This window comes from Drosophila persimilis, unplaced genomic scaffold (assembly GCF_003286085.1).
Source record: "Drosophila persimilis strain 14011-0111.01,24,50 unplaced genomic scaffold, DperRS2 tig00000191-arrow-pilon, whole genome shotgun sequence".
Taxonomy (NCBI): Eukaryota; Metazoa; Arthropoda; class Insecta; order Diptera; family Drosophilidae; genus Drosophila; species Drosophila persimilis.
In genome coordinates this window covers 14,127,261-14,147,013 of record NW_020825298.1, presented here as the reverse complement: position 1 = coordinate 14,147,013, position 19,753 = coordinate 14,127,261, and the positions used below count along the sequence as shown (strand labels likewise).

The 19,753-nt window shown below is 42.1% G+C and overlaps 1 protein-coding gene across 1 annotated transcript; it reads right to left on the bottom strand.

Moving 5' to 3' along the window:
* Positions 1-1,421: 1,421 nt before the first annotated feature.
* Positions 1,422-17,422, bottom strand: LOC6588828. Its single transcript, XM_026988879.1, has 5 exons — positions 17,383-17,422; positions 15,178-15,261; positions 14,960-15,121; positions 2,011-3,341; positions 1,422-1,952 (listed from the first exon to the last, which is right to left on the bottom strand). Exons 1-5 carry the CDS (start codon positions 17,390-17,392, stop codon positions 1,464-1,466), a joined length of 2,076 nt encoding a protein of 691 aa, XP_026844680.1. The 5' UTR covers positions 17,393-17,422; the 3' UTR covers positions 1,422-1,463.
* Positions 17,423-19,753: the final 2,331 nt, after the last annotated feature.

Here is a 19,753-nt window from a genome sequence, read left to right as displayed (position 1 = left end):
GAGGGAGAATGTATGGAATGCCCCCAATGCTCACAGAAATGGATTTCAAATAATGATAACGGGTATACCCTTAGATAATGAGTCGCTAAAAATGGGTGGCATTTTTATAGGAAATCACAGCAAACCGTGTAGGATTCTAGGAATATCTTTCGAATACCACAAAGAAAGATGAATAATCAATAAAAAGATGACAAAATTCCAACATTTCGATGGGTAATGCAGTGAAAAAGATACGATATCTAACGAATAGAAAACTGAAGTTGTTCGTCCTTTGCAGATCGTTCTCATGTGACATTTAAATAACAGGAACTGAGAGAATAGGCCCGGCATGATCTGAGTCTGGATCTGTAAGCGAGAGGTGTCTATCGTTATAACGCGGTATAGAAAATTATTCTTTTTGTTCCATAATCTTTGGCTTAAACGAAATTTACTAACAATCTATAGGTTTTATTTTTTGATTTGGGAGCTTTTAATTGAAGTTTTTCTTAGTTTAATTGTACATTTTTCCATAAATTATATTAAACAAGCACTAATACATGATATTTTATAGTTATAATTGTTACACTTATTATACAGAAATTCTAGTTTTAATTATAAATCAGTTAACATTAATAGCATTCCCATTGAGGGATCGATCCTTCATTCCCTTGACTGCAGCCAAAAGGCATAACAAAGTCTCCATTACTCTTCCTTCAAAGAGTATATGTATTCGAAAGCCAAAACGCGAAAAAGGTAAAAACATTTGCCACAAAGTGGAAGAAGGAGCAGCAGGAGTTGCGGAGTGAGTAAGGAGGAAACGAATGGCAGGACGAATGGTTGGAATTCCTGGTCCCTGGTCCTTTCTGCCAGGTTGAAATAACATGAGAAATTTTTAGAAAACCAACGACAAAACGTCGAATGAAAGATAAATAAAGACCATGTCACACAGAGGGACTCCAAAAAGAGACCAAAACGATGGCCGAAAAAGATGGAAATAAAATAAAAATATTAGGAATAAAAATGCCAACGGAAAAAGCGTTAGAAATGAAAGTAAAAGAAAAGCTGAAAATTTTCGCGTAGCTATAAATCAACGTAGAAAATGGTAGGAGAAATGGCAGCTGGAGGCGTGGACATCCGTGCAAATGGATGTGGCAGATAGCGGGATAGGAGAGGGGGCGTGGCATGTACCTATCGTATATATATGTGTGTATGTATATATTTCTATTACATGGTCCTTGTGGCTCCTCTCGTCCTGTGAAATGTCACAGCTGCTTGCAACGGAGGAGTCGACGAGTTAGTATAATTTTTTTTGCCACACACAATTTTTCCACCATTTTCTCTTGCATCTCACTTGCCGTTTCCCTTCTTCTTTTTTTTTTTTGAGAGTAGAAATATTTTTGCAAGTGACGGGAAAAATTGTTGCCCCCGAAAATCGATTTTGATTACATTTTTTGATAGGGCGGCATCGCAACGCCTTGAACCCCTCACTTTTCGTGGACCACTTGGGCGGGCTCCATGGTGTACATATCCCGCAGGAGTCGTGCTATGGGGACATTTCCGATCGTTTCCTTGAAGAACAGTGCCTCGATGGTCGAGGCCCGGATGGTCCTTAGCGAGGGCAGCAGCAGCAGGAGCCGGCCAAAGCGTGTGGCCTGCCGCGAGTAGCGGAGCCTCACATGGTCCGAGAGGATGCACTGGGCCTGATCCTGCAGCATTTCCACGGGCTGCACGTCGCAAAGGCCCGCCGTTTCGGGGGCAAACAGAGCGATGGCCTTCATGCAGCCCACTTCGCTGCCATCGGGGGTGATCTGGCGGAAGCGGCAGAGGATCTCCTGAATGGTTTTCATCTCCGTTTGGGTGGCTTCGTCCTGCAGGACGCGCTCCTTGATCAAAGGAGACTCCAGTATAGGTGTGAGGTCCAAGGGAATGGTCCATTGAGCGAGATTCAAGAGGAACAGCTCTTTCCAGGATTCCTGAAAGCGAAAGGCTGAATGAAAAAGGGATTTATGAAGATTCAAGGAGTGCTTTTACCTGCAGTAGCAGATGTTGATCATTCTTGGAAAGCGTCTGGAAGGGCATCAGGCACTTGACCCATCGAACGGCCATGAACAGCAGGCGGGCCGTCGTCTCCTGCAGCATTTCCCAGGAGAGCAGACGCGAATCCAGGAGCTGCTGTGGCAGTGGCGGTGGAAACAGCAGCGTATTATGCTGCACTTGATACTGGATGAGCTCCTGGCACTTGTCGGGGCTCAGGAGCAGTTCCAGGAAGCCGTTCGAGGCGGCAGCAGAGGCCGCCGATGGGTGGCAAGGACGCAGCCCAATCGTTGGCGGATGCGCAGGATGTGGTGGCGGCGTGGGCGTCGTGGGTGTGGGAGAACCCGATGTAAAACTAGATAGTTTTTGCTCGCCATTCAGGCTGCTGCTCCCCTGATGGTGATGGTGATTATTGTGGATGCTGTGCATCAGCAGAGACGCATGACTCGGTGGCGTTGTGGCGCCGCTCAAACTATGCTGCGATGTCTGTCGTGGGGGATGGTGCTGTGGCGAGCCCTGAGAGTCCGTCAGCGTCGGAGCAGGGGAAATGCTACCCGCACTCAAGGGAGGCGATGCCGATGGCGAGGGTGTCTCCGTCTCCACATTGACACGTGGACTTTCGCTGCCGCCCACGCTCCTCGAGCCAATGCTGGAGATCGATTGAATCGAGTTGCTGGGCGAGGGCGAAGAGTAGTTGTTGTTGACGGTGGCCCCTTGCAAGGGACCATAGGGGGAGGCGGCGGCAGCCGTGGTGGTGGAGGAGACGACGGCTGCCACTGCGGTGGCCGTGGCCGCTGTAATCCCCGGCAGTTTGCTGGCCGCCTCCGCAATCAGATTGTGATGCAGCAGGTGCGTGGGGAAGCCCGTACCAGAGCCGCCACCATTCTGTGGCACCAGAGAGTGGTGTCCCGGATGGTGGAAGGCCGTAGGATGTGGCTGCTGTTGGTGTGGGGGTGCCCCCACCGCCTGCTGTTGCTGTTGCTGCTGATGGAATCCCTGAGGATTCGTTGGAGGAACTGGTGGGACCGGCGGATGCGTAGATATGTGCTGCGTGTAGTTGAAAGATGCCGACACATTCGTCACCAGCGACACGGGCAGGTGTCCCCCGGCGGTGGCATGATGATGATGGTGCAATCCCGCCGCTGCTGCAGCAGCCGCTGCCGCGTGATGTGCTGCCGCCGCATGGGCATGGGCATGGTGATGATGATGATGGTGATGATGTGCAGCGGCATGATGGGCAGCGGCTGCTGCAGCCGCCGCGTGATGATGATGGTGGTGCAACTGCGGATGCAGCTTGGGTTTCCGAGGACCACGCTCGTGTTGAACGGCTGTAAGAAGAGAGAGAGAGAGAGAGAGAGGGGTCTTAGATCTGTTTCAAGATTCGAAAAAGAATGGGCATTTATCAATTTAGGGTGCCCCTGTTTAGACGTTATAACAAAAAGAATATAAAATACTATCAATAATACCAGAAAAAAAATAATACGAAGAAAATACTAGACATAATATAAAGAAAATACTAGAGATAATACCAAGATAATTTTTGAAATAAAACCAAGAAAATACCAGAAATTATTCCAAAAAAATACTAGAAATGATTCCAAAAAAATATTAAAAATAGAACCAAGAAAATATTAGAAATAATACCAAGAAAATCATATTACTAACACTAAAAATAGAAGAAAATAATAGAAAGAATACCAGAAAATAGTAGAAATAATACCAAGAAAATATTAAAAATATAACCAAACAAATAATAAAAGTAATGTACAGAAAATACTAGAAATAATACCAAGAAACTTTGAGCAACAATAACGATTAAGAAAATCCTAGAAGTAATACCATTAAAAAGACTAGAAATAGGAAGAAAGTAATCGGTTTTTGATACATTTGAAATATACAATTGCATATCTTAGGGATAGCTTAGGGTATCTTTAAACGTAATAAACCATCTAATATTCCAAGTCAAGTTCTACGAAGGGTTTTTCCTTTCTCAATCTTCTTTGTACTTATTTTTGGATGATTTCCCTCTGATTTCCATGCCACTGTATTTGCATCATCCCCATCTCCATCTTTTGTTTTCCCATGAAAATCAGTTCAAGTGTATAATTTCCACTAATCTGTCGTTAAGTATTTAAATAAATAAATGTTAATTTCCAAAGATACTTTCGCCAGATACTTTTTCCATGATTTCTTTGAAGTGTTGGGCCCCCCAAGAAAAAGGTTCGACTTTCTATCTCTCTGTGTGGCCTTTGCAAATAAATTGGGAGGTTGGGGGCATGGAATGGGATACAAAGACATAATAAACCGATTATTAAAATGCTAAAGATGCAAAGATACAAAGATACAGACAGGCCGTCCTTTGCCTTCTGGTCGTGTGAACTGTTGCATATGCCACAAGTTGAACCTTGAATCTGAATCTCTTATGAGGGGGGAGCAGGGGATATATCATGTGTGTGCCTTGCGCTGTCATGACTTTTATTTGTTTGTAATTAAATGTATCTATAGATACTGCCACCGCCACCGCCACTGCTGCTGATGCTGCTATGTGGACGTGTATGGCCATGACATGGCGCAAACGGGGGTGACATTTTAATCCTCCAGGATAATCGCATATGTGATGTGCCTTCCGCTGTAAAATGACTGCAGCCACTTGAATGTATCTCAAAGCCCCTTACCCCCACCTCGATGGTGTGGCAGGCAGTGCCCTCCCATTTTCATGCCACTTAAAACTAGCGCGCGAAAAAAGTCTCAAAGCTTTCAAAAGATCACAAATTTCAATTAAAGAAAATGCCAAACTCATCAAATTTTTATTTGCTGCGGGTTTTAGCGACAGAAAAAACTTCTGCAATGGCTCTTCCGATTTTCCCTCCTTTTCCTTTTCCAGGCGGGAACTTGGGAATTTTTTGTGGTTCAGCAAAAGATAAAAAACGAGGAAACCAGGAGCTGACTTTGAATACCCTTTAGGTGGCATATTTTTATTATATTATCTTTGAAAATGTTTCCTCTGCAAAAGAATATGTTTTTCTGCAGAAATCCTTCCAGTCTTCTTCGAAATACTTTGACACTCCCACATCTCCTCAACATCAGTATTCCCTCTTCCAAAGGGTATACAAAAAGACTGAAGAAAAGAAGAAGAAAAATACCCCCCAAAAATGTAGCTCAAACTTCAACTTTAACCCTTTTTTTCCGTGACTCCATCCGCGACCGTCTCTTCCTCGCTGTCCCTGTCCTTTGCCCCTGCCCTGGCTTATTTCCTCGGGGGCGTGGCAAACAAAGAAACGTGTGAAAAAGGCAACAAAATTAGCTGCCATGAGCACAAAAAAAGAAATTACAATTTATCCTTTTTTCCCTGCACTTTTCTTCTTGATTTTCTGCAGCTTTCTTTTTGTTGGAAGCGACGCCATTTTTTACTTGGTGGAAAACTTTGTTTGTTGGAAAAAGCTGGGGAAACCAGAGGGATGTGGGCAAAGGGGACGAAGGAAAGCTGCAAAATGATTTACTTGCTAAAAAGTTATGATGATGGAAAATGCAAAAGTCGTGTCTCTGCGTTGAATGATAAAGAGGAAAAGCCCCTGCGGCGGTTTTTCTATTTGTTAAAAATGCTTTAAGGAACTGAAGTTTGAAAGAGAGTTAATTAAAGGAAAACCACTCGGTAATCCCCAGGAATTATGGGGGAACTATGCAAGGAAAATCGAGGAATATATCTATAAAGATAAAGATAAAATATTATTCGAAAATGTGTAAAGACATCCCTTTGAGATATCTAAAGAAGTTGGGTTGGTTACTTGGGACTCAGTTGCCGTTTCGGGCGTTTATTTTGATCCCCCTATGAATATGAAATCTAATTAACACTTGACTTATAAGCTCTACAGGGATTCCACACTCCAAGGACTTCTAGCCGCCTTACAACCCCCCTGCAACACCACTTCAACCACAAAAATAAACACCTGGAAAGACTCCCAAGAATCTCTCTTTCCTGCCGAAATGTGTTACAAAAAGTTACGCCCCTTTGGCGAAAAGAATTACCAATCTACAAATCTAATTAGCAACTCATTACGTGGGCCACAGCCACCCCAAAGAAAAACCCGGAAAACATACAGATACAGAGATACACAGAAAAAAGAACAAACATATTGACCGATTTGCTGAAGCTAATCAATTAATTAGGGCAGAGAGAGAGAAGAGCAAGAGGGAGGCAGAGGGACACAGACCAAGCAAAAACAATTATGTCAAAATATAGAGAGAACGAAAACAGAGGAAAAGAGGGGGAAAAGCACCAGGAAAAGGACTCAGGGATGAGGGCAGAGCAACAGAAACAGAAACAGAAACAGACACTCAGACAAAGGCAGAATGGATGTCAGAATGCCAGAAAAATGCCAGGGCAAACGGAAAAAGCGGTAGAAAAATTAATGATAAGTGGCAGTGGAAGAGCGAGCCGTGCCGGGCCGGGCCGAGCCGGATGTTCTACAGCTGTAGCTATTCCCAGGACCAGGACCAGGAACGGAACCCAGAGGACGACTTCACGGCACGCAAAAATTTCCCAATTAATGATGATGATCATCACCAGAGAAACACTCTCCTGGTGGGGGCGGATGGAATGTCCTTCTGTAAGCTGAAAAGCGCAAAGCGTGCCCCAGAAATCGAAATAAATAAATCGGTAAACGATAATGAGAGAGAGAGAAAGACCTTTACTTTTATATGCGGGATATACAGAGACAGACACTCATCGTACTGCGCCTCCACAAAAGATACATTTTCCTTCTCTACCGAGAGATACCTTCCTCCCTCCGCCACAGATAATGTCGTAATAAAAACTCGACCCACAATAAGAGAAATGTATCAAAATTTTTCGACGAATGTTTGGCAGGCAAATTAAAAGTAAATAAGGCAACGTTTCGTTTGCAAAAACCATTCGGAGAAGAGGGGAAACAAACGACAGTGAAAACCGAAAATAAAATAAAAAGAAATATAAACCGTGAAATTAGGAAAACACTTGAAGTGATTCGATGCGCTTTCCCTGCCGGATGAGGTCTACGAGTGCGAGTCTTGCCCCTGCGGATGAGTTCTGAATGGTACGAGTATATGGTACGGGAAGTGCCCCTGCGGCTGAGTACTGAACGGTGTATGTTCAAGGGGTGTTTACATTTATCCACTGATTCGCACTGGAGGGTTGGACAGGGACTTGTACGAAGCAGCGTAATGGTCCATAATGGCCACAATTTGTGTCAGCTCAATTCTCGATTCTCTCGGTGGCTGTCCGGGCAGTCAACCGTTGAATTGTCGGGGCGGGACAATGGTTTATGAATAGAACGATTGTTAAGTAGTTATCTCCGGTAACAAAGGATTCCAGAGGGGACAGCCATATAGGATTTATGTATTCATGTTGATACTCATAAAAAGGTGATCTTTCCACATTGATAAACTTGATTGAATCTCAAAAATTATAGTTATAAGCCGTTGTGGGCGGATCATTTCAGTAGATGAGCAATCTAACAAATAACTTTTACTAAGTAGAATGTGCCTTTTTTTTAGGTATTTTTCGGGTATTATTTCAAAAATTTTCTTGTTTAATTTGTAGTAATTCTTCTTGCTATTCATTTTAATATTTCTAATATCCGTCTGGTATTTTCTCGTTATTTCTTCTAATATTTTCTAAATAATCAGTTTAGTAATTGTTTGGTATTATTTATAGTCTTTATCAGGTATTTATTTATTCTAGCATCATTTCTAGTATTTCTGTTATTATTTCTGATATTTTCTTGGTATTATTCATACGATTTTCTTGGTATTATTTGTAGTATATTTTTGGTAACACATCCAATAAGGAAAAGATTGTGCATTATTTATGTACGGTCATTATTTCTCGACTGTTAAGGTTCAACCTCTAAAATTGGTGTACCTTGTGCAAATGTATCTACCATATGTATGTATAATGATCGTAGGCTAAGTACAAAAATCATAATATATAATTTAAAGGATTAGGGATTTCCTTCTTTTTTTTTGAGTAACTGGTGTTTCTTCAAATATGGCTTTATAGAATATTTGAACTTCATATTTAACGCTTTGTTTCGTTCCTATTTCTTCAATGATCGTTGTATCAATCATTTAATCGCTTATAACTTTCTCCTTGTATAATTTAATTTTAATTCAAATTAAACCTTAAATTTTGTTATATTTTATAGATATACGATATGTACGCCACCTGTCTGCACCCGTCCCGCAGTTTTGCAGAGAGGCCAAGGGCTTCTATGCCTCCTCTCTGACTCTTGTGTCAGGGCCATCAGTGCACGCCCTGGACGGATGGATGGGAAGCTGCACCCAAAAGAGTGAGTGATTTTAAATCCGCTTTTAATGTTGACACTGACACTTTCACACACACACACACACACACACACACACAAACACATACAGACAGAAAGAGGGAGAGATATGGGGGGCATGACATGTGCAAGCCAGTCGCATTTACATGTCGCATGTCCCCAGTCGGCCCAGCATTGCAGTCGTCTCTGTGAAAAGTGTATGCACATATCGTAGTAGGCTATAATGTCAATTAAGTAAAACATGCAACGTGCCTCTCTCTGTATTGTGTCTGTGTGCCACTGCAATGGTGAGGAGGAGTGTATCTGTGTGTGGGCGTGTCTCTGAGCCATGGCTTTCTGTGCCCTGCAGTCATCTGTAAATGAAAATTGCGTACACCCCCCCCATCGATGGGCAGGGAACGGAACTCGACCGGAAACTGGCGGCTTAAAAGCTGCAAAATATATATATCACCCATACATATACAACGATATATATATATATATATATTATATATGTATAAATAAATATGTGTATGTGCAAAAATCAATACGTTAAAATGTGGTCATGAAATTAGCCAGAGTCTGCCTCAGTCTGCCTTTTGCGCCAGCGCCAAAAAGTCGGGGGATAGACATCAACAAAATTAACATTGACATCGCCATCGACACTCGGGTAGCATACGGCAGGGGCATGCCACAGGGTGGCCTGAAACGAGGGACATACACCGCACGGGGGGCCTGAAATGGAACGAACCTTGGCTTACCGCAGTGCCAGAAACGGGGACGGAAACGGTTGACAAAAGGCTTAAGTGCCACAAAAATATATATGCAACAATATAGAACGGAGAGTCCTAGAGAACTAAGCAGAAATTTCCATTTTCTAGAACCATTTTCATTAGGTTTTCCGCCAGGCTGATTCTTGGGCAAAAAGGTTTTCTCCATTCACCCAGCGTCTTGTCGTTTCTGGTAAGCCTTTCCAGGAAAATCAGCAAAACGAAGGACGAAAGGAAACTGCCTTCACGTTAAGAATTTTGTTTGCTTTGAGCTTGTAAAACTTTACGATTTGCAAAAAGCGCTAAAGTTAAAGTTCTACGGAATATACGAGCGATTCTAGATGAAAGGATTGTTGTGTACTCAGGGATTAGGGCGTTCGTTATGGATTATCAAAAGGAAATTAAGAGATGGAATATGGAATGTTCAAAATCAAAGACAAGAAGAGAACAAATCAAGAGTAGTTCTAGAGAAATTAGTTAATACAAATATAGAGTACAGGGAGAAATCTTTTAAGTTCCAAATCAAAGATACTATAAAGATCTATCGGGTATATTTGGTATTCCATTTTTCTCTTAATAAATCATACAAAATTGGGAAGAATCATCTGTTCCTGTACTTTTGCCCACAGATGCATTGCTTAATATATTCTAAATGTTAAGAAAATAGATTGGAAGCTTAAAGATACAATTTCTAAAGGTTGACTCTTTTCCTTTGAGTTCTTTCCCCGTAAAAAACCCATCGTTATTACTGTTCCTTTCTTCTTTTTCTAGATCTCTTAAAACTAATCCCATACATATATCATTTCATGCCAAATGATAATCCCTCTTTAAAACATCGAAACTTTTCACTTGTCCAACCATAAAATACAAAAATGTCTTCATTGCCATTAGATGGCCCATTAGACATCACTTTTCGGCTCATCACGCACCCTGCCAGTGGTTTAAGGACCCCAATATTCCCACGCCCTTCTCAAAACCCTCTAGCCCCACCGGCCCATTCCCAAGGATTGCCGCAAATGACAATTTTTTTTATAGGGATTGGGAAAAAGCGACACAAATCACTCAAAATGAGAAGAAATCCGCTTAAAATGCCGCGTAAATATTTGCCAAGGAAAAAGAATGTGAAAGTAAGGAATTGTCTGGTTTCTGGTGAGAAAGGCGAGGGAGTACCAGGAAGGACGAAGGATGCGTGTTGATGATGATGCTTCTGACACTTTGGTGTTGGTGTTGGTGTTGCTGTATACAAATGCAAATACCATTAAACGTGACAAGTGGCAACATTATTTGTTAGAAGAGCTCTCTTGCCAGCAGTTCTTTTCATTCTTTCTTTCTTTGGGGGAGCAGATATTAGCATACAAAGTAGCCAACATTTATAAGACTGTCAGCCAGTGGGCGGCGGTGCGGTGGTGCGTGGAAAAATGTGCGATGCTTGTCATATTTTCCCATAATAACTTATTTGTCAGAGTCTAAAGTGCTCTGACAGGGTAGCGATTCGTTGGTCAATGCTCAATGCGGCTATGATGCCAGTTTTGGTACGGGGAAAAGCGTTGAAGGACACTCTCATCCTAGCAGTGGAAAAGGTCTGAAAGTAGCATTGAGTGTTGATTTAACTGGTAGTCCTTAGAATGGTCTTTGATATCATACATCCATTTTCGATTGTAATAAGAACTTTATTTTATCAACACTGGACTCTTTTTTGTCAGAGAAACTCTTCTAAACCTAGAGAATGTTTTTATTCAATGATTTTTTAGTGATTTTCCAATACTTCCAGCAGCTAATCAACACTAGAAACACATATGAATAATACTTGTAAAGTATTCCCCTGAATTTTGCCTGAAGTCACATTTCAACTAATCGAAAGCTTTACTATCGCTTTTCCAACTGTACCCAACACTCAAAACAGTAACCAACACTAGCATTACTGAAGGAAAATTGTATTTTCCCCAAATTCCATTAAGCATGTTACAAATTTGGCTCTCAGTGAAGTTCTATAGACAGCATTCACGTCATTGTACAATTCGTTGTACACCTACAGTGTTTTTTCCAACACTAACACTCGCTAACCAACACTGGCAGCTGGCAGCTGGCAGCAGGGCAAACATCTTTTCAATTAACTTTATTGGCACTTTGGCAACGTCGAGAAATCATACAAAAGGAATAGAGGAGAACCCAAACAGAAGGAAGAAAACGGAAAAGACCCGAAAACTAGAAAATGGCTAACCACAGCAGGGAGCCCAACCCTCGAAAACAACGCCAAACCCCTCCCTTAACAACTTTACTACTCGCATGTGGCATCCACCAACCCGTGCCACACACAAAAAATTCTTACACAAACGTGCCTTGAACGATTTTTGTGGCTTTTTTGCTTTTTGCTCTAAACAACAAAAGCATTTTGTATCTGTCTGTTGTGGATACTACAATGGTGTTTTCTATGGGGGGACGGGGCGTATCTTTGGAGAACCGATGTGTGGGGGGGAGGGGGTGAAATTGTTTTGGGGGGTGTGCATGTGTCTATGTGTGTTTATTGTTTATTTACGGCTACCAGCCAAGGAAAACCCCAAAAAGGCAGCCTAACATGAGGCTTTGTAGCGGCCAAAAACTAAGAAAATGTTCCCCCAAAAAAAGAATGCAGAGAGACAGAAAGACATGCGACATGTCGGGCATAGTACTAGGAGGATTTGCCTCCATCTATTGTTACTCTTTCTTGGGGAAGAGAGTGGACGGATGCTCTTTCTGGGAGACAGTGGCGGAGAGCAGAGGCGGAGAGAGCGTGGGGCTTTGGATAGATTTCTCTGGATGGAACTTTCAGTTTTGGGAAAAGATAACATGGGAAAAGTTTGGAAAAACAAAGGGTGCCTTGGTTGTAGAGATGATCCTTTGAAATAGAGAGTAGAGAGAAGAATAAAAGAGCTATAGGACGCTGTAAATGTGAAGAGTGAAGATGGGATTATCAAAAATTGTATGCTGGATCTTATTTATGACTGGGAAGAAATCTTCTCAGTAAAAATCTATTCGAAAGGTATTCGAATGGTATTTATATGCCCTTTCCGTTCTACAGACTTATTTCGCTTGAGGTTCTCTTCCTAGAGCATTTCCACTTCGTATTACCTTGGGTTTCCCTCTACAGAAGTGTTCCCTTCGTGTTTTGTTTTCCTTGAGCCCGTTGTGCTATTGTTGTTTCGCCTTCTCTTCAGGGAAGAAGAGTCGTCGACGATTTTCCCCACTTATTGGGGAAAGTACATACGTAAATCTGTACCCCTTCTGCTTCTGCTCCTACTCCTGTTTCTCTTTTTTGGCAGACATTTCCCCTGGTTTTGAAGGTTGGTTTTGACTGACGTCTAAGTTTCGGTCTTTGGGGGCATCATCATTTGATTGCCAATACATTTTAGTCGCATTTCCAGCATCAGCAGCAACAGCGACGGGGGATAATGCGTGTAATCCGCTATTAAGTGCACATTGTCAATCGCTTGCCGCTTCCGGCTCTATCACCGTACTCCTGCCTCTCCTGCCTCTCCTGCCCCGGAAAAGCGGGAAAAGCGAGAGTCCTTTGCGTGTGTGGGTAGAATCTGCAGCGATTCTCACGCTGTTGATGATGTCCTTTCATGACGATGTCCCTGCGCAGTGAACCCATGAATAGGGTACGAAAGATGTTGTATTCGAAACACTCTGAATACTGGATGATGGCTCTTGAATCGTAAGCGTATCCCCTGCCTGACTCCCCCCTTTCAACGCTATTATGTGTTTTTATGCTACATTTAATGTTGGCTTAAGAGCTTTAAAGCTAGCATTGTTGCAGCACAGCATTGAGCTGTGTATTTGGGTTTTGGTTATGGCCATCCGATTGCCCATGGCTCATTGGCTGGTGGGCGGATGTGGGTTTGGTTTGTTGTGGAGGATGCGCAACTTTTGGGGGTATCCCGAATTCGAGCTCGAATTAGGCCCCGAATTTCGATGTCAATTGTTGGTCTAAACATGAAGCCATGGAGGTAGAGGTTAGGTAGAGACGGCCGCCAAGCTCGCTCGGAGCCCAGCACACATAGGCCGGTTTCGGCCCGTTGTGATAGCCATGGAGGTAATAATAGATGGAATATGCCCATAGATATGCCCTTCATCTAAGGATACCATTACTGTAAACATGTTCCTTATTACTTTGTGAATTTCATGTAAAGTTAAAGGTAAAGATATACTAAATACCAAATAAATACCAGATATACAGATATACTAGAAATCCCAACCAAAGGAACTGCGAATAATTTTGTTAATTTGCAACGCAAAATCAGAGAAAGCCTGGTATCTGGTAAGTGCTCTTTAAATAAAATATAATGGTTACACATTTTGCGTAGACAAACACTTAACACCTACACGCGACTGAATGGCAATGACTTTTAATTAAATATCATAATTGTTTACTCCTTGGTTGTTTTGGGGTATAAAAGAGTCAACCGAAGAGAGGAATCATCACAGTCTTGTCGAAATGTTTCTGAGATACACTGGATTCCTAGCCTTCGCCAGCTTTGGCTTGCTTTCCCTGTCGGGGGCTTATAAAATAACACCATATATCATGGACGGTGAGTTCATCAGGATTCATTAACCAGGAATCTAATTCTCTGGATTTTTCTTTAGGAGTGCCTGGATTCCTCAACGTAACTACTTCCCCATTCGTTAAGATTGGTGATGGTTACTACTACATAGAGACAAAGATGGAAAAGAACTGGTACGACGCTTATGAATCTTGCCGCCGAATGGGCGCGGACTTGATCTCATTCGATAGCATCGAAAAATGGAAGTTAATCAATCAGTATCTCATAAATACGAACATTCAGGCTAGATACTACACTTCGGGCACCGACCTGCATTCGGAGGGCAAGCACGTCTGGTTCGCTAATGGCCAACCTATAACCCTAGATATTTGGTATGCGAATAACCCAAATAATGATAGAAATATTGAACACTGTGATGAGCTTGGCTATAAAGAAGAGAACAGATCCGAGACACCTGGATTGAATGACGTGCGCTGTGATTTTCCTCTACGGTATATTTGTGAGGCACCCAAGCCAAAGACAGCATCCTTTATTGTGTGGTAAATTATGCGAAAAATACATTACTTTGAAGTATCTTTATACTCGAAAATAATTTAAATAATTAACGTAATAATTGGAGGCAACAAATTCTTTTTATAAGAAGTAAAAAAGAATACAAAATTGATTAAATACCGAAAAATACCAGAAAACACCACAGGTAATTGAAATCATTTTTGTGAATTTGATTTGAGTTTCAAGGAAACACCAAAACAATTCCAGAAATTAGCTAAATTATTTTGTGAGTTTTAATTTAGTTTAAAGGAAAACCACGTCACAAATCTACTAAATACCAGAAAAATATACAAACGAATACCAAAAATGGACGCTTTATTGGCGTATTTTTATAAGAATACCTTTTCTCCTCTCCAAATAACAAATCAATTCAATTACAAAAATCAGATATAAGACTTTTCCTGGAAAAACTCCCACCCCCCCCAAGGCACGGGGCGCAGAGTAGGAGCTGTGGCCCCCAGCCCACTCTGGAAAAACCTCGCATAATTTATAATCAGCTTAATGACAACTACAGCAAAAGCCCCAGCTGGCATTCATTTCCATAGCCACAAAATGAGAAGGAAGCGTTGGAGGAAAGCCCGCGGCATTTTGGTTTTCGGGTTTTCTGGTTTTCCGAGTTGAGTGTAATTTATGCCCAAAAATTTTGATGTGGCCTGAGAGGAGAGGACAAGCAATTGGAGCTAATTTCCTGCATAATTAAGTGTATTTTGAAAGTAAAACAAAGGACTTGTGGGCGCCAAAAATACGAGAGGACAGAGAGATGGGGAAAGGGGGGGTCGCTTACCATCCTTGTTCATGGCCGATTGAAAGCATTTGGCCAGACGGCAGGCGCGACACTGATTCCGGTGGGTCTTGTCCACGGGACAGCGTCCCTTGAGGTCACCAGTGGCCTTGCAGGTGTAAATCCGGTTGCGATGGATGCTGCGCTTGAAGAAGCCCGAGCAGCCTGGAAAACAGGATTATCACAGGATTACAGTCGAATTATTACGCTGTAGGACCTACCATCGCAGCTATAGATGCCATAGTGTTTGCCCGAGCTCCGATCGCCACACACTTTGCACGGTATGTCCAATAGGCGATCACCCGCTGAAAAGGATAACAAACAAAGACGAGTTTCAATGTTGAGTGGCCTCTATGTTTGAATCCCCTTAAAAGATATGCTTAAATATAGAGTATACCCAAAGAGACGGCTTCTGATAGTGGTTTTCGAAGTATTTTTCGAGTACTAGTCCCACTGGGATAGAGCTAGCAGCAGAGACAATGAGGTGGAGGCACCTTCTTTCAATACGTGATGGACATAAATTCAACTTACAATATTTTCATCTTAATTCAAGAAATTTACTCTATCAAAGATACAAGAAGTGGCATTTCCTTTCCCCTCTCTGTCTGTATTTAACTTTTATTTCTCTACTAATCTCTCTGTGCCTCAAAAGCCGGTCTGTGCCTCCCCAAAAGGCGTCTGTCCTGGCCTGTCCTGTCTGCTTCTTGGTGTCCCAAAGCAAATACCATGTGTCACGCACCAAAGATTCTGTTGCCTACTTTTGTGGGGCTGCAGCCGCGTGTGTTGTGCCGCGGATTAGCAAGTGAAAATGGCACTCAAACACACACAACAGGAGCAATGGAGGAGGGAGGAGGGAGGAGCAGGGGGCTATGTAGCCCTTTGACTGTGTGGCACGCTTCACAAATTAAGTTCAACACTCGGCACTTGTCAAAATAAAACGCTCTGCCACCCATCCTCCTCATTCCCCTGCTCCTGCTGCTGCTCTTCGGGATGTTTTGCCCATTGTTTGAGGTCCTTTGTCCTGTGACATTTGACATATTGTCGCTTGTTTGGTGGTTGGGTCTGGGTCGGGGGTTTTGGCGGCCTCGGGGTTTCACGATTTCACGATTTCACAGGATCTGTGGCCGGCGCGTGTTGCCAATTTTCACACCCTGCGCATCGGCCAATTGTCCGCAGCATGTTAACACCTCCTGTCTACGCCTGTCCTTTGGGTGGAGAGTGTCCCCGTGTCCTTTCCAGAGGGTTGCATCGGGATGTCAACCTTTTGTCGGCCTCTTGTTTTCTTTTTTAAAATATATTTTTATTGTTGATTTTACATATTTCTGTTTATTTATGCCATCATCGCATTGTGCTCTTTGCTCTCATTTTTTGTTAGTTTGTCTTATGGAATATGCTTTTCCGGTATGGAAATCTCGGCCATGTTTTCATAGGCCGAAAAGAGTTTCAAGCCGCGTCCTGCCGCGTTCTCCTGGTGTGGGCAGAACGTGAGAGTTTTGCATTTTGGGCGTGAGAGTTTTATTTGAAGAGAGTCGGTTATAAACCGTATATCATAATGGAATACAAATCTTTGGGAAAGGAAATCACAAATCAAATTTACTCCAGGGAATAGAAAGATTTTATCCATATGGATAGAAAATGTGGGATGCAGAGGAATTTGAGAAGTAAATTTTGAATAGAGAGAGAATTTTTCAGTTTTTCTTTTAAACTTCGTATACTTCTTACAATTTTGTATTGATATCAGATATTGTATTTAAATAATTCTCAATTGTAAAACTTGAAGGAAAACATTTTAAAGTCAATCTATTATAATAATGTGGACAGAAACAATCTACTTTTGCACAATTTATTTCTGAGTGATGAGTAATAGTTTACAGTATATACATATGTAGAAATAAATTGGTTCACCTCGTTCGTATACTTGAAGAACATAGTTGTTTATTCCTTAATTCTTCTACTTTCAATAAAAATATGATGGAAATGTCAAAGAAAATAAGTAAATAATACACAGTATTCGAGTAACTGTCGACAGATCGAGTGACGATGCATAGATTTTTCTGCAAAGTAAACAAAAAGTTTGAAAATATAAAATAAAAAATTAGACAAAAGATAAAAGTAAATGAAATAATATTAGCAAATATTTAACCAGTGTATTTTCACTAAAAAATGTCTAAGAACTTAAAAAATAATAAACTAAAATAGTTGTATTTACGTGTTTCCATTTACGAAACTCTTGTCGAATTTGTGTAATCTTAAAAACTGAAAAAAAGGGAAAAAGGAAATACATATGTGTGTACAAATTTAAGAAATCGAAAACACATTTCTTTTTGCTTTCGAGAACCGACGGCGCTTGAAGGAATTTTCAAGGTACAAACCGACGGAAAGATTTCCAATTTGTGGCACGAATTCTGAAGGAGAGTGTCGTTTACCTGTTCCCATTTTCCGTTGATGGAAATATTTAAACCCTAGGGTATCCAGCTTGCTTAGATTTATGTTCCACAGTGTTGCAGTCACTATTTTCGATTATTTATTATTAACAAATTCTTGTCTGATTTGTGGGTACTATTAATCTTTGATTAGAGCACTTAGAGCACCGTGCCACTTTTTCGCACACAGAATTTTCCTACAAATTCTTGACGTATGAGTTCACTTCTTCACACGAGAATTTTCGCCGTAGAATTTTCCTAACTTTTTGCTAAAATTTTTGAAATCTATTTTCTCCTATTGCCGACGCGATTCGATGTTTTTTGGGGTCCTGCTCTTCGGTCGTGCTTTGGAAACGCGGATGCGGATTGCGGATCGCCTGGTCTGACGGACCAACTGTGAATGAGGCACACGGATGAGGCAGTGGCATGTGGCAGAGCCCAGCAGCAGCGGCGGCGGCGGCGACCAGAACCGCCAATTACGAAAGTGAAGCTGCCAAAGGAGAGGTCGGTCCTTTTTTGCAGTCAATTTGACAAGGAGGGCAGGAGGCAAAGCCAAAGGCAGTGCCACCCACCCCCGCTCGTTTGCTGCCACAAAACGCGTTGCAAACGGAGAAAAACAAAGGAAAAGCGAGCGGCAAACGGAAAGCGCAGAGGAAAAACAGAACCCAAATGGAAGGGAGGCGAAAAAAAAGAAGAACCAAACGAAAGTCGAAAATTTACGAAAAGCTACAAAATGTTACATTTCATCCCTTGCGAGTGGGCGAGCAGAGAAGCCACCCACCCAACCACCCCATCGACTGGACGCAGGACACACACACACACACACACACACACATAGACACGAAGATCCTGGGAGAGAAAGAGGGGCGTGGGAGCAGGAGGAGGGAGGACTGTGTTCGGGCAACCAACCGGAAAACGCCCTTTTTTGCTGTGTCCCCTGGGCCCCTGATGCGATTACAGCAAATGAGGACCGGCTTCCTGGCCGTCCACCATTTTTGTTTTTTTCACCATCCCCACCCACCCGCACACACACAGACACGCACACACAGACGAGTCACAGGAAATATCCTGGCCCACGCACACTGTCGCATCGTATCCTGTGGCTTTCGACAATTCACCACAAAATGTCAAGAATGACGAAAAGCTAGCCATGGAACGAACCCCATCGTTGGGACGTCGTGTTTTCTGCTATCTCTCTCTCTCTCTCTCTCACTTTCTCTCTGACAGCCATTGCCTTCTCTCTCTCGCACTCTGTGCTTTTGCGCCTTCTTGCCATTCTGTGCTCGGCAAATACCATACCATAGCATATCCTCCTCCTGGAGTCAGGGTGTTCCCCCTTGGCTTTCGCTCGATTTTTATTCGTTTTTTTTTTCTCTGCTTCTGCTTCTGCCTTCTGCTGGTCCTGCCATCATCCTCCTGCGCTGCTTGTAGGCTGTCGGATTATTAGTTCTAAAGTCAGGATCTCTCTCTCTCTCTCTCTCTTTGGCTGTGCAAAAAAGAGCGCTACAGTTTAGGGTCCATTAAACCGTTCAAGTCATTTGGGTGTACGATTTGCAAAGGGGTGCGACAAAGCGATATAAGTCGATGAGTGGGTCCTTACTACTCAGTGGAATATTAATTTAATGTATAAAGGAAACGCGATTATCTACGCATATCTACATATAAGTACATATATATCTATATGTAGGAGAATATCTATTCGAAAATACTAGAAAATACCTAAAGGACATAGGAAACATCATAAAATACTAGAAAATACCAGAAAAATACCACACATGTGGAATGATACTGGATAAAAGGATAAAGAACTACCGAAAAATATTAGAATACGCGAATATACATATGCTTTTCTTTTCTTAAAAATAGGAAAATCTAATAATAAGTTTTTACAAGGTCGAAAGGGAATCATGGAAAATCTGAAGCGATTTAATGTGGGTACACCTTCAGCATTCCTCCTCCTTATAAATACATACCGGAAGTATATAGCAGATTGTTAAAAACGTAAGAAAACAGACTTCAAATTAGTGGGAATGGGAAAATGATTGGTATAAAAAGTAAATAAATTCTTTCAAACGGTCATTCCCCCTTTCTAAAAAGATAATAATTCCTATAAGTAAGTGAAAATTGTAGGTCTTTCAAGCAGCCCAAGGACCCAAAGGCTTCCGCGTAGAGCAGTCTACATGGCATTTTCCCAATGGATATGGCATGGCATATGTGTGTGTGTGTTGGGGCATGGATATATAACAATATACATATATGCACATGTGTGGGAGTATAAGCTATAAGTAGATGTAGGTGTATCCTATATCTGTTTGTGTGTGTGTGTGAGTGTTAGCGGCATTTTCGCAATGGCGTTTCCTCGACAAGCGACTGG

Bases quoted from the DNA above. Each gene is read 5' to 3' on its own strand.
- LOC6588828 (XM_026988879.1), bottom strand. The intron at 15,122-15,177 runs GTAGGTCCTACA...CCTGTTTTCCAG, and splicing joins TGGCATCTATAGCTGCGATG to GCTGCTCGGGCTTCTTCAAG. The intron at 1,953-2,010 runs GTAAAAGCACTC...TTTCGCTTTCAG, and splicing joins ATCAACATCTGCTACTGCAG to GAATCCTGGAAAGAGCTGTT.